Genomic DNA, 15,562 nt, shown 5'->3' with positions numbered 1-15,562 from the left:
GAGGTAGCAGACACAGGCGAACAATGGAAGCTCGACGGGGAACGGCGACTACGGCAGAACATGGAGAAAGTGAGACTTGAGAGAAACGACGTAGATGAGTGAGTTGTGAGTGAGTTTTCTTTTATTCTTTGCGAGTGTTATCGTAATACAAATAAAAAAAAAGTGTTTTTTTAGTTTCAAAATGACGCTTTTTTTAGGAAAAATGAAAAAAAATACAAACTCGCTAACTTGGTCCTAGACTCACGAGTTTGTCCGAGTTTGACCGAGTTTAGCCGAGTCTAGCCGAGTTTACTCAAGATAGAGTCTATGCCCGAGTCAACTCGATTCCATATCTAAACTCGTAAACTCGTACGAGTTTACGAGTTAACTCGAGAGTTTGACAACAATGGCTGGGAGGGCACTAAAAGAAACTCTTTGACAAAGTATGCCTAAAAACAAGGTAGAAAGTAACAATTTAACACTATAAAACCAAAGCCATATATGAGTGCATAGCCGCATACCTAATTCAGAAAAAATGCTGGCTCTGTGACAATGTTTCTGCAATTCTCTTTCAATATTTAATCATGATTATGGAATTCTACCCAAATATAAATGAGAATGTGCTATAAATAATACACTTCGAGTTAACTTGTATTCAACCCCAAAACCAAACTGAAGCAAAAAATTTACTTAACCCCAGAGATTTAATTGAACCACTGATATTTAAGGATATACAAAAATGAAAATGCTATCCAGAGTAATTTCAGGTTCTATATTAAGCAACATGACAGATATTAAGGGGAAAGGAAGGCAAGTAATTTGCATTCCTGGCAATGTCTTCTAAGGATTCTTCGTCATAAAGTACCATTTTTGCATGGTGGGCTATGACAGTGAGATAATAACTTGCATGCATTAAATTTAATATGCCAAAGTTTATACATTTAATTTGCCTTGCCTTTTCAATAGGTGCTTTCTTCAACATAGTACTGATGTTAACAATGATTCTAATAACGGGTATGATAAGGAATCTCATCCAAAGTAAATTCACTAGCACTTCACTTGAAAATAATGAACTGAATCAATTTTTAGGGTGAGGTAGCAGTAACTCTAATCATCTAGTCTTTTTCTCGTGTGATACAGAATCTACGAACAAGGAAGCATTGTAGGGTTGTAAATGAAGGCAAGGCTTAAATATGTCCTAGGGTTACACAAGTTAATAGAGTCAAAGACAACATCATCTGCGATACACATGAAAAAGCTGCAAAATGTGCCACAATTTGAAAAAGAATAGTTTGTGAAACAATGGAAAAGCATAACTGAATCTCCAAGACTTTCAACTAACTAACTAAATCGTGCAGAACTGCAACCATACACACCATTCTAACATTGCAGTGTAGGCACTGTACTAAGAAAGTAATATCTCTATGTTTTATGTTCTTTAAATTGTTTCTACCTCTGAAAATTGTTAGGACTAAGAGACCTTTCTTACCATTATCTTCTCCAAGACTCACTTACCACTGCTGTCAACCCTTGTTATCTTTTTACCAGAATATTAGATTTCAAGCAACTCCAACAAGAATGTAAACTTAGCACTAAGGATGCCGCATAACTGATATCTGCTTGTCAAAATTTACTACCACGGCAACAATCCTAAAAAAGACACTCCAATCAGAAAAAGGACTTGCAATACATTTAAAGCAAGTCAAAAGAACAAAACAGAAAAGAAACAGAGCTCTTAAAACATCCCAAATAAAAAGTTGGTCAATGCCAGAATCGACATAAATAAGTGAAATTCCTGAATCATGATCACAGAAAAGCTTCCCCCATTCTCTTCCAAGATTGGTAGAGAACTCTCACAGTTACAACTTGCAACCAATTAGAGCTTTTCAGTCACTCAACTTATATATCAAAGAGGATCTTGCTCGCACTCATTGTTCTAACATGCATATGAAGAAGAATTCCACAGAACAGAAATCAACAAGCATCGAAAAATTCAGCAAATAAATAAATAAATAAATAAATAAATAATCGTACAATCATTTACATTTTGGAAAGTTGATTAATTTCTATAATGTATCCATGGTACAATTAGAAGAGTAGTGAGTAAACATTCTTATAATCAAAACCTCAAACCTCCATTGTGAAAATCAGAACAAAATTACCAGCACATGTCCAAAAAAAATAAAAAAAAAATAATATATACCCTTAACCTAAAATTCTCATCAAACTCTGGAGGCGAATCTGATCCATTTTCATCAAGCAATGATCAAATCCTCTGGCCAGATCTGTGCAGCCTCCTACGTTCATAATCAGCATCATCAGTGGGGAACTCATGGCGGCAGACGGGGCAAGTGTTCCTAATCCCCAACCATGGCAGAATGCAGTCACCATGATAACGATGGGAACAAGGCAACACCTTTACATTCTCCCCAACACAAAACTCATCCTTGCAAACAGCACAGAGCGCATTGTTCCCTTCCACGTCATCCTTTGTTACCACCACTGACGGCAGGCTCCGGACGACGGCAGCCGAAGCCGGAGGCCTACCGTTCAATGGATTATCATTATCGGCGAATTGGCCAAACATCATTTCATACTCTGCAGTGTAAATATAATCATCGTGATCACCAAAATAGGGTTCGGAATCGTGATCCAAATCCGGGCTCGTGATTGTGTCCAAATTGTTTGCATTCAGAAGCACTTCCCATTCCAAATTCTCCATTCCTCCAACCCTAAAAACGTTAACCTCTTCTTCTTCGGCTACTTCGATTCCGGTGATCGGCGAAACGGACACCGAGCCGGATCTATCGTCTTCGACGGTGAGCATGCTTAGAACTTCCCTCTCGTCGACCCTTCCATCAACCTCCTCCCACTCAAAATCGTCGTTGTTCTCTCTGTTATCTTCCAACTGCAGCGAGTCCCAGCACAGAGGAATACTCGAAACGTCGTCGTTTTCGTCGTGCAAATTGTAATCCTCGTCGGAATGCACGCAGATTCGGAGAACGCCGTTGTCTTCTTCCTCGTCGGAGTCCGATCCGAACCCTAGGAGGCTCACGCAGTTCTCGAACGCCGCCGCGTCGCCGGATTCGGACCCCGAAACCCTCCTCCCGAAGAAGAAATCGTCATCGTCGACGACAACGACACCACCGGCGGAAGAATCCCCTCCAGCGGCATTGGCGCGGTGGTGGGAGTCTCTGTCAGAAGGGAACCCTAAATCAAGGGTAAAAGCGTCCATTTCAATCCCAAAATCGCTGCTCCCGAAAACGGCGTCGTTTAAAGGGTGTCCCATGACCTGTGACTGCTCAACACGCTGCTGGAATAAATCCATAACGAAATTGACCTGATTCTCTCGGTCGAGAATGGTGGACGAACCAGATTGGGGAAAGTGGTGGTGGCGATGGTGGTGGTGGTGGTGATGGTGGTTGTTATGCGGTTGTTGGGGGAATTCGGGATCGGAGGCGTAGAAATCGAAATCGTGAGGAGACCAGTAGGGTGGTAGAGTTAGCGTTTGGTGAGGGTCGTCGTCGTGTTCAGGGTGGTGATGGTGGAGAAGGTACGTTACATCTGCCATTGATGGATCGAAAAACTTGAGGAGTGCTAAAAAGTTTTCTTTTTTTTTTTTTTGTGTGAAGAAGGAAAAACTGTGGGTTGTGTTTGTATTGTGGTGAAGGTGAAGGTGAAGTGACGGAAGTGCCCCTCTATTCTTTTTTTATTTTTTATCTTTGATCTTTGATTTTATTGCACGCTCCGGTGTGTGAGGGGAAGAACACCTTTTATTGCTCTCTTTACGCACACGTTCCAAAAATAGTATTCCTATTTTTTCCTTAAAATATGCTTTTGTTTATTAAAGTTTGACTCAGATCTAACAGCAAAAGTTTGTTCCATTGTAACATTCATATCATGATTATGCCAATTTTGTTTGCCATATGATATATGTAATGATTTTTTTGAATATTTTCCAAGAGGTGGGCGAATTTTCTTGCCGATACTAGGATATTAAGATTTATTCCCTGCCAAAATTTTAATTTTATACATTTGTATAGATATTTGTTTAGTTATCTAATTAAATTTTACATTTAAATGACATTTTAAATACCAGATTTAAAAGTTAGTTATTGTTGTTAATATGGTAATATAAGAATTGTTATTTAATTTTTAAAAAAAAATACAAATTTTACATATTGTTAAGAATGAGGATGAGAATTTTTTAGTAAAAATAATCCGAATTATAAGCAAACTTTAAGTTTCCTATTTTCATCATAACAACTTGATTGATATGGTCTAATGGTCGTCATGGGTTTATACTCATATACTGCATAGAAATAAATTCATACAATCATACCCAAGAAATATGGAGAGAGCTTACAATTCAGAAAACGCACCCCTAATTATTATGAGAGGTTATTATTTAGTTACGAATTAAAAATTTAGTAGTGTATTATATGGAGCGGATTATATTGGAAGAAGATGTATTGCGTTACTCAAATCGTATTATAACATTTTCTTGCATGATGATAGGTTTAAGCGCCAGTTTGCAAAGTTTTAAAAGTAATTTTTTTAAATTTTTGACTTATAAAAAGTAATAATATTAATATTTGGTATAATTTTTTAAAAAATTATTTAAAAATTTATAGAAAAAAAATAATTTTTTTCATAATATTATTACTTTTTATCATATTTTTATAAAATAAATATTTTTAGAATTAAAAATCTAAATGCAGAATAATTTATTTATAAGCTACTTTTAATATAGTTATTTATTGTTTAAATTATTTTTTCAAAAGTAATTTAATTAAGTTGTTTATCCAAATTAGACCTAAAGTACTATTTCTTGTGGCAATGTTAACCACACAAACATGTTAACTTGTGTTTAATTAAAGAAAAAGTATAAATAGATAATAAAAATATTAAATAATATGAACAATAGATATATGAAATGTTCAATTCATTAGGTGTGCGAATGATTATTCTAAGAGTGAATACCCCACTCGTAATGGCAGATTCAAAAAATTTTGATAATGGGGCAAAATATATATAACATGATAATAATTTTTATAATAAAAAATTAAGTTTACATAAAAAACTAGGTATTAAATTATCTACTATAGATTTGTGTATAAATACATATATTATTTAACTTATTTTTAATGTGTATTTTGTATTTCAAAATTTGTATTTTAAGATTTATTTTGTACAAGTGATTATTTTATGTATACGTAGCATAATTATTGTTATAATTATATTTTGTTATTATAAAATATTATTAGACTTCAAAATATCTAATTACAAATTAAAATACTAAAATAGTAATTTAAATAATAACATATAATTTAAAATTTGATTTTTTATATTTCATATTTTGAAACCTTGACAATATAATCAAAATGTCTTTTTTTTTTAATATGTTGTTGAACAATCATTTAAAATTCAACTTTCATACAATTAATTTTTGATGATATTCATAGTTAAAAAAGTTCATTCAATTAGTATAGTTATAAAAAACTAAAACTAATTTTAAAAGAAGAAACACAAATGGATAGATAATATTCTTTCAAGTCGATTTCTAAGAAAGAATACCAATCTTATTTAAATTTAAAAATTGATCATTATAATGGACATCTAATATGAAGTACTCAAATTGACTATTAAGTGTCGAAAGTTGAATAAAAAATTATTGTGGGGTCAAATTTAATAATTTAGTAGGGGCAAATAAATATTATTATTATATACTACTCAATAAAATTCCAAATTATAATGGGGCGCTTGCCCCACACCCGTAAGAGTAGATCCGTCCCTACCCACCCGGTCTCTGACAATTACCTCGAAAGGACATCGAGGTCCCCAAAAAAAAAACACCCAATCCAGTCCCTGATCTTTTTTTTTGGACTGATTAGTCCCTGTACCAAAATAAAATAACATTTACTTTTTTTGGCACAGGAGCCTCGTTGTCCTTTCGAAGTAATTTTCAGGAGCTGGGTTGGGTTTTTTTATCAAGGGCCTCGTTGTCTTTCGAGGTAATTGTCAGAGGCTGTTTTAAATTTTTCTCTTATTTGTAATATTAAGATTTTCGTGAATAATTTAGAGGTGTAATATATTTTTATTTTATTGGACAAATTTTAAAATTTATTATTCACATTATTCACAAAAATCATTATCTACCTAACAAAGTTCTTAATTAAATCCCTATCGATGTTAGCTAATGCTGACAACTATATAACATCCACGTAATTTAAGCAGTGTTAAACTTGTTTTACACATTATAGTACGGATATTTTAACGTTATGTTGAGTAGTGCATTAATAGACAAAACGTCAATGTTGCTATAAATAAAATAATAATAATAATACTTACAAAATTAACCATGATAGTGATATCCCATATTTTAATTAAATAATGATTTTGGCTCAAGTTTTAATTAATTTTTAATATATTTTCGTTTTCATATATTTATTCCGTGCTAATGTCCCGTATAACTTGTTATAAAATAAATAAATATAAAATAAAAAATATAAATAAATAATTCTAATATTAATATTCACTAATATTAATATTTTAATAATATATAGATGATTCATATATATTATACATAAAAAAAAGAGAATTTATTGTAGTGTATATATATAAAAAGAGGGAAAGATATTTTTGTTGTTGTTGTGTATTATTTAGGGTTCGTTTTTCCTATTTATACACACATAAAGTCATTCTTTTCAACCATTATTAACTTCATTCTCTCTTAATAACTTCAGCCTTTAATATTGTAAAATATGAACCGCCCATATTAAATGGGCATCCATCATTCTTATCACAACACTCCTCTTGAATGTCTATTTAGAATTATGCTTCGTTAAAACTTTACTAAAAAAAAATTCAGTGAAAAAAAAATTTTAGTGAAAGAAAAAGAGTAAAATATCCTTTATGATGAGGACTGCCTCATTAAAAACTTTATCAAGAAAAATCCATTAGGGAGAAAAATCTTACTAAGAGAAAAAGAGTTCAGTCTTCCCTCTTACCGACATTATTTTATATCTTGAAATCGGCGCATCCCAATTTGATGTACCAATCTTTCAAAGGAGGATTTTGAAAGTGACTTTGTAAATAAATCTGCCAAATTATCGTTTGAGTGGATCTGTTGGACATGAATTGTTCCTTGATTTTGAAGGTCATGAGTGAAGAAGAATTTGGGAGAAATATGCTTTGTTCTATCACCTTTGATGTATTCAGCTTTAAGTTGAGCAATGCATGTTGTATTATCTTCAAACAGAACAGTTGGAGCTATCTTATGATCAATCAGTCCACATGATGACAGAATATACTAGATCAAACTCTTGAGCCAAAAATAATCGCGACTAGCTTCATGTATCGCTAGTATTTCAGCATGATTAGAGAATGTTGCTGCAATCGTCTGTTTCGTGAACCTCCATGATATAGTTGTATCATTATATGTGAACAGGTATCCTGTTTGAGATCTTCCCTTATGTGGATCAGACAAGTATCCAGCATCTGCATAACCAACTAATTGTGACTTGGATCCATATGGATAAAACAATCCCATATCAACCGTTCCATAAAGATATTGAAAGATTTGTTTGATTCCATTCCAATGTCTTCTGGTTGGAGAGGAACCATACCTTGATAGTAAATTCACAGAAAATGATATATCAGGTAGTATATTATTAGCAAGATACATTAGTGCCCCAATGGCACTGAGATATGGTACTTCAGGACCAAGGATATCTTCATTTTTTTTCTTTCGGATGGAATTGATCATTTTTCACATCCAAAGACCTTACGATTATTGGGGTACTTAATGGATGTGACTTATCCATATAAAATCTCTTCAAGATCTTTTCTGTGTATGTTGTTTGATGAATAAAGATCTCATTTTTTGTATGCTCGATTTGCAGGCCAAGACAAAATTTAGTTTTTTCAAGATCTTTCATCTCAAACTCTTCTTTTAGAGATTTTATAATTGTTGGAATATATTCAGGGATTCCAATGATATTTAAATCATCAACGTACACAGCAATTATAATGAATTCAGATGCATATTTTTTTATGAAACCACGTGGGAAGATATCATCATTCTTGAATCCGTTTTTGGCCAGATACTCAGTAAGACGATTATACCACATTCGTCGATTGCTTTAGACTATATAAAAATATTTGCAATTTGATTGAATATAACCCCTGCAAATATTCATTGGATGATTTAGATATCTTTAGTCCTTCAGGGACTTTCATATATATATATATATATCACGATCTAATAATTTGTATAAATAGGCTATTACCACATCCATTAGATGCATATGTAGTTTATGGTATGCGGATAAACTGACCAAATAACGCAATGTTATTACATCCACTACAGGGGAATATGTTTCTTCATAATCTATACCGGGCCTTTGTGAAAAATCTTGTGCTACAAGTCGAGCTTTGTAGCGTACAACTTCATTTTTTCATTTCGTTTTGTCACAAATACCCATCTGTATCCAACAGATTTTACATCTTCTAGTGTACGGACTACAGGTCCAAAGACTTCACGTTTTGCAAATGAGTCTAACTCAACCTTCATAGCTTCTTTCCATTTTAGCCAATCATTCCTTTGTCGACATTTCGACTGTTCTTGGCTCGAGATTCTTACTTTCATGCATGATATTTAACACTACATTATATGCAAATATTTCATCGACAATTGTCTTTTTCCAGTCCCATTTTTCTCCTGTAAAGACATAATTTATCGAGAGCTCATCATTTTCACAATTTTCAGTATTTTCAGGTACCTGAACATCTTCTAGTGTCAAAATTATATCAGAATTTTGGACAACTGTAGGTGTCTTTACTATATCTTTATCTTTTTCAACAGGAATGGTATTTACCTCTTTTCTTTTTCGAGAATTTTTGTCTTTGGAACCGACAGGTGTAAACCCTGCGAAATAAATTAATTATTATTCAAAAAAATTAAGAAATTAAATTTATAGGAGTAGGAATATTAAAAATACAAATTTTGACACTAATTTTAAAGATTTTGGCCCAAAAACGAACTAACAGACCGAACCGGTCAGACCAGACCCAAACCGGACTCAAGCCCAACCTATTAAACACCGTGAACGAGCTTCATCTTCTTCTTACCTGCAAAAAACGTTGAAGGAGAGAGAGATTAGCGTATAATCCCTAACCCTCACCATCGTTAACTTTTGTCGTCTATAACTTTCAATCCGGAGTTCCGATTGACGAGTCGTCGCGGCCACATGTTCGTCTCAAAATTCTCTTCAATTATTTCTGAACAAAGTGGTAAGATTCTCACCCAGTTCTCTCCTCCTTAATTTTGAGATTTTTGAGTTTAGGTATTGAGAAATTGAATAATTTTGATGGTTTAGGTGAACTCTAGCAGCAAAAAATTATTGGGTTTTGTCTAATTGATATGTGGATAAGATAAGAAACTGTTGAACCCTTGTGAATCATTGAGTTAGTGAACCCTATGATGATTATAGTGATATTGTGTGAATTAGATTGTGTTCTTGTTGATTTGGAGTTTGATTGGGCGGTTTGGAACAAAATCCGGGTTATTAAGCTTGAGGAATTGACACTTGGACACTTAGAGCTTGTGAAAGGAGAGGTTTTTGAGGTGTTCCGAGCTTAGAGAGAAATCGGCCAAGGTATGGTTTTGGACTTTTGGTTTCTCGTAGTTAATGTTTAATGTCACGTAAAAACTTAGGCTAGAAGACCTTAAGATAGGAATGAAATGAATGAATTATTGATGGATTGTGTATATGGCATGTGATGTGTGATTCAATTTTGTAAACAGTTTGCTATTGGAGTTGGTTGTTTTTTTGGAATAGATTTAATACTGGAATTGGTTTGATTTTGAAATAATTTGATATTGCAAATGATTTGAATGATCGAGGGGTGTTTGGTTTGATGGTTGGGACCCTTGAGGGATGGCAAAAGTCTGAGTTTTAGAGAAGATGCTGCCGAAGTTTTTATAAAAAATTCAATCAGTGTGTTGAGTTTGCTACTTATCAGCTGATGGGTGAAGCTCAGTATTAGTGGTAGGGGACCCGACGCCTTCTGCAGCGAGATAATATTGCAACCCATTGGGATGTATTCCACTCCGAGTTTATAACAAGTATTTCCCTAATTCAGTTAGGACGGCAAAAGAGCTTAAGTTGTTACAGCTGAAGTAGGGTCCTATGTTAGTGGTAGAGTACACCCTTCGGTTTGAGGAACTATGTCGGTTTTCTAGAATTTGTCAAGGTGCTCCGGGAAATTTTGAAGAATGAAAATGCATAAAATATGAAGGTGGTCTGCGGAGTGACATCCTGAGTATAGTGGGCTCAATGGAGATAATAGTTTTTTCTGAACTGGTAAACAAGAGCCGATTTATGGAGGATTGTGTGAGAAAAGTAGCATTAGACAACGGTGATCACCGAACTTTTGTTAGGAGAGATCAGGGGAGGAACTTCACACCTAGAGGACAGAATTTAAAGCGAGGTGGTTATGCTCCACAATAACATATGGGTCAGAATAACTTCTAGAGATTCAATAATAACAACAACCAGGGAAGACGCAAAGGAAAGCAGATTCAGGATCCTCCCAACAACTTGACATGTAAGAGATGTGGGGCATATCATCCGAACACTCCATATAGAGCTGGACTTGGTGTATGCTACTACTTAGGGGTGTTTAAAACTGATCCAATCCGAACAAAACCGACCAACCGAGCCAAAAAAATCGATAACCGAACAAACCGAAAACCAAAAAAATCGAAAAAATGATATTTTGAAGTTTTTTTTGTGGTTCGGTTCGGTTTTCGGTTTTAATTTGAAAAACCCTAACCAAACCGAACCGAACCGGTTTACTAAAAAACCCTATATAAAAACCAAACCCCACCCCCTTCCAGCAAGATACAGCGCCGCTCAGGAACCCTAAATCTCTCCTCTTCCCCACTCTCCACTCTCTTTTTCCACTTCCACATCCCACTCTCACACGCCGTCATTCTCTAATCCCCTGACGTCGCCGAACAGCACCCTCACGGTGGCCTTCCTCTTCGTGCTTCCCTATTCTCGGTGTGGCCCTTTCTCTCCTTCTCTTCCTCATCGCGATTCCCTCTCCTCGGCGCCGCCCTTCCTCCACGTACAGAAGCCGCCCTTCCTCCACGCATAGAAGCCGCCCTTCCTCCACGCACAGAAGCTGTCGTCTCCTCCATGCACAGAAGCCGTCATCTGCTCCCATCATCTTCCTCCCGTTATCCTCCCAGCGTTGTCCTCCACACCGTCGTTTTCAATAATAGTTCGCTGGCTCTTCGCATCTCTGAATCACAGTTCTAAATTTGTTGGATCTGACTATTTGTTGTTGTTTTGTTTTTGGATTCTGATCTGATACTTGTATCCGTTCTGATTTGTTATTTTGATTTTTAGCTTTGATTACTGATTATTTGTTCTTGGTTGTGAGTTTTGTTTAGGGTTTTGGATCTGATTACTTCTTTATTTTGATTGTATGTTCTGTTTTGAGTTTTGCTTAAGATTTTGGATCTGATTACTTCTTTATTTTGATTGTATGTTCTATTTTGAGTTTTGCTTAGGATTCTGGATCTGATTACTTCTTTGGTTGTGATTACTGATCATCTGTTATTTTGGTTTTTTATTATTTGTTCTTGATTTGGGTTCTGCTCTGGTATTTGATTTTAGGGTATGGATAGAAGTTTAGATCGGGATATTTTTTTGAATTATTTGAAAAACCAAAAAACCGAACCGAACCAAACCGATTTCAATTGGTTTGGTTTGGTTTGGTTGGTGTTGATAAAAAAATCGAACCAAACCGAACCGAAAAATAAATATAAAATTGGATTGGATGACTTTTTCTTCAATAACCGAACCAAATCGCACCGCGAACACCCCTACTACTACTGTGGTGGAGCCGGACATCTGTCCTGGAATTGTCCAGAGACGAAGAGACAGGAAGTTGAGAGAGTTTAGCAGCAGGGACGTGTGTTTACCATGACGGTAAATGGTGCTGAGAGGTCAGACACTCTGATTAGAGTTAATTGTGAAATCGGTGGTAGAATCTTAATTGCTTTATTTAATACTAGGGCATCACATTTGTTTATATCATTTGAAAAAGCTAGTGAGTTAGGATTGAAGATAACCACGTTAGCCTATGATTTGCAAGTACATGCTCCTACCTCTGAGGCTGTCATAACTAGATTAGGCTGTTAACAAGTTCCGTTCCGAATTAAGCACCGAACTTTTGTCCATGATTTAATTGTCCACCGATGATTGGTCTAGATCTCATTCTGGAATTGGATTGATTATCAAAGAATCATGTTCTTCTCAGTTGTTTTGAAAGATCACTACAATTTATGTCGGAAGGTTCAGAAGGATTGGTGGTGGCAAATGGATATTACTTAAATTTTGTCATGGTGAATTGTAGTGGAAGTGAGCGTTCGGGATTAATACTATTGGCTGCCAGTGTGTCGGGTGATGAACAAAGTTTAAATCAGATTCCAGTTGTGAATGAATTTCCAGAAGTATTCCCTAAGGATATACCTGAATTTCCTCCTTCTCGAGTAATCGAGTTTGCAATTGAGCTGGTTCCTGGAGCAGGACCAATTTCAATTACGCCTTATCGAATATCGCCTTTGGAGCTGGCTGAACTTAAGGCTCAGCTAGAGGACTTAATGAGTAAGAACATCATTCGTCCGAGCGTTTCTCCATAGGGAGCACCGGTGTTATTAGTGAAAAAGAATTATGAAAGTATGTAACTATGCGTAGACTACAAACAACTAAACAAAGTAACTGTAAAGAATAAATACCCGATGCCGAGAATTGATGATCTGATGGACCAATTGCAAGGAACTGCTGTCTTTTCTAAGATTGACTTAAGGTCTGGTTATTACCAGATAAAGGTAGGAGATGAAGATATTCTGAAAACTGCTTTTGGAACTCGATATGGTCACTATGAATACACTGTGATGTCATTTGGATTAACCAATGCCCCTGCTGTATTTATGGACTATATGAACTGGATATTCCATCCTTTTTTGGATAGATTTGTCATCGTTTTCATTGATGATATTCTAATCTACTCTAAGACTGAGGAGGAGCACGCGAAACACTTGCAGATCGTGTTGCGGATTCTGAAAGAGAGGAAGTTGTACCCTAAAATTTCTAAATGTGAATTCTAGAAGAATGAGGTGAAATTTCTAGGTCACGTAGTGAGTAAGCCGGGAATAGCGGTGGATCCTTCTAAAGTTGAGGTAGTAATGGATTGGGGACGACCTACATCCGTGACAGAGATTAGAAGCTTCTTAGGTTTGGCAGGATATTATCGGAGGCTTATCAAGGGTTTTCACAAATTGCATTGCCTTTGACAAACTTAACTCGAAAGGATACGCCATTTTCCTAGACATCAGAATGTGATGAGAGCTTTCAAGTTTTGAAGTGAAAACTGACTACAGTGTCTGTGATTGTGTTACCTGAACCTAATGAGCCTTTTGAAGTGTATTACGATGCTCCGTTGAAAGGTCTAGGGTGTGTGTTGATGCAACACCAGAACGTGGTAGCTTACGCATTGCGTCAACTGAGACCTCACGAGATGAATTACCCAACTCATGACTTGGAATTGGCAGTGATTGTATTTGCATTAAAAATTTGGAGGCATTACTCGTATGGATTGAAGTTTTGAGTCTTCTCTGATCACAAGAGTCTCAAGTATCTCTTTGATCATAAGGAGCTCAACATGCGGCAAAGAAGGTGGATGGAGTTGCTGGAGGATTACGACTTTGATTTAAGTTACCACCTAGGGAAGGCAAACGTTGTAGCGGATGTCTTGAGTTGGAAGTCGTTGACGATCGCTTGGATGATAATTAAGGAAGAGGAGTTGGTGAGCAAGTTTGGGGAATTGAGACTGGGTGCCAGAGAATCTAATGGGAGTGTATGCCTGAATCAACTATAGATCTCTAATGACTTCAAGTCCAAAATTTTAAAAGCTCAACAAGACGATCAAGAGTTATAGAAGGTGTTGCCAGCAATCGAAAAGGGAAAATGATGGGGAGTTTTGTGGGACAAAGACGGAATATGGAGGTACAAGGGTAGGATTTGCGTGCCGAATATTGGGAATTTACGGCAAGATATCTTGAAGGAGGTGCATAGGAGGGGATTCTCTATCCACCCGGGAAGTACCAAGATGTACCATGATCTAAAGGCAATGTTCTGGTAGCCGGGAGTGAAGAATGATGTGGCGTTGCATGTTTCAAAATGTTTGACTTGTCAGAAAGTAAAGATTGAACACCAGAGACCGTCTGGAATATTACAACCTTTAGAAATTCCACAATGGAAGTGAGAAAGCATCACCATGGATTTTGTGTCGAGTTTGCCAAGAACTCAAGCTGGATTTAATACAATTTGGGTGATTGTGGATCGGCTGACGAAGTCAGCTCACTTTTTACCTGTTCGGATGAATTGTACCTTAGAGGAGTTAGCATGTTTGTACATCAAGAAAATTGTAAGGTTGCATGGTATGCCTACCACCATAATCTCCGACAAAGATCCTCATTTCACTTCGAGATTCTGGGGAGCTTTCCAGCGGGAGTTTGGAACTCAGTTGAGTTTAAGTACAGCGTATCATCCTCAAATTGATGGCCAATTAGAGAGGACAATTCAGACCCTAGAGGATATGAAGGCTTGCATTTTGGACCAACCGGCGAGTTGGGATCGGTATATACCGCTAGTAGAGTTTGCATATAATAATAGTTACCATGCGAGCATTGGAATTACTCCGTATGAGGTTCTGTATGGGAGAAAGTTTCAATCTCCACTATGTTGGTAAGAAGTTGGGAAAATAAGTTTGTTAGGGCCTGAGTTAGTAGCTGAAACTGCCGAACAGATTAAGAAAATCCAAAACCGAATGCTTACTGCTTAGAGTCGCTAGAAGAGCTACGCTGATCAGAGATGGAAACCATTAGAATTTGATGAAGGAGATCATGTATTCCTAAGAGTTACTCCAACAATAAAAGTGGGTAAAGCGATCAAGGCAAAGAAATTGAATTCTCGTTATATCGTTCCTTTTCAAATCTTGAATAGAATTGGGCCGGTGACGTATCGAATAGCTTTACCACCGCACCTTTCAAACTTGCAAACGTATTTCACATGTCGTAGCTTCGGAAATACACTTCTGATGCTAGCCACATTTTAGAACCTGAATCAGTTCAATTGAAAGAGGATCTGACGCTTTAAGTGACTCCGATTCGAATTGATGATACTAGTATTAAGCGATTACGCGGAAAGAAAGTCTCATTAGTAAAAGTTGCTTGGAGTCGAGCTAGAATTGAGGAACACACTTGGGAACTTGAGCCAGAAATGAGAAAAGACTACCCACACCTATTTTTAGGTAATTGAATATGAAATTTGGGGGCAAAATTCTTAATTAGGTGGTAGGATGTAAACTCAGTGAAATAAATAAATAATTAGCCAATAAATTAATTATTATTCAAAGAAATTAGGAAATTAAATTTTTATAATCTAGATGAGTAAGAATATTAAAAATACAAATTTTGACACTAATTTTAAAGATTTTGGCCTAA

At 35.9% G+C, this 15,562-nt stretch overlaps 1 protein-coding gene across 1 annotated transcript; it reads right to left on the bottom strand.

The window, feature by feature from the left end:
* Positions 1-1,971: 1,971 nt before the first annotated feature.
* LOC112722633 (uncharacterized) lies at positions 1,972-3,879 on the bottom strand. The gene has a single exon (XM_025773738.3). The coding sequence runs from the start codon at positions 3,548-3,550 to the stop codon at positions 2,246-2,248; it is 1,305 nt and encodes a 434-aa protein (XP_025629523.1). The 5' UTR covers positions 3,551-3,879; the 3' UTR covers positions 1,972-2,245.
* Positions 3,880-15,562: the final 11,683 nt, after the last annotated feature.

This window comes from Arachis hypogaea, chromosome 11, assembly GCF_003086295.3.
Source record: "Arachis hypogaea cultivar Tifrunner chromosome 11, arahy.Tifrunner.gnm2.J5K5, whole genome shotgun sequence".
In the NCBI taxonomy this organism is placed as follows: domain Eukaryota; kingdom Viridiplantae; phylum Streptophyta; class Magnoliopsida; order Fabales; family Fabaceae; genus Arachis; species Arachis hypogaea.
The sequence above is the reverse complement of the archived record's forward strand: the minus strand, read 5'-3'. Positions and strand labels throughout refer to the sequence as shown.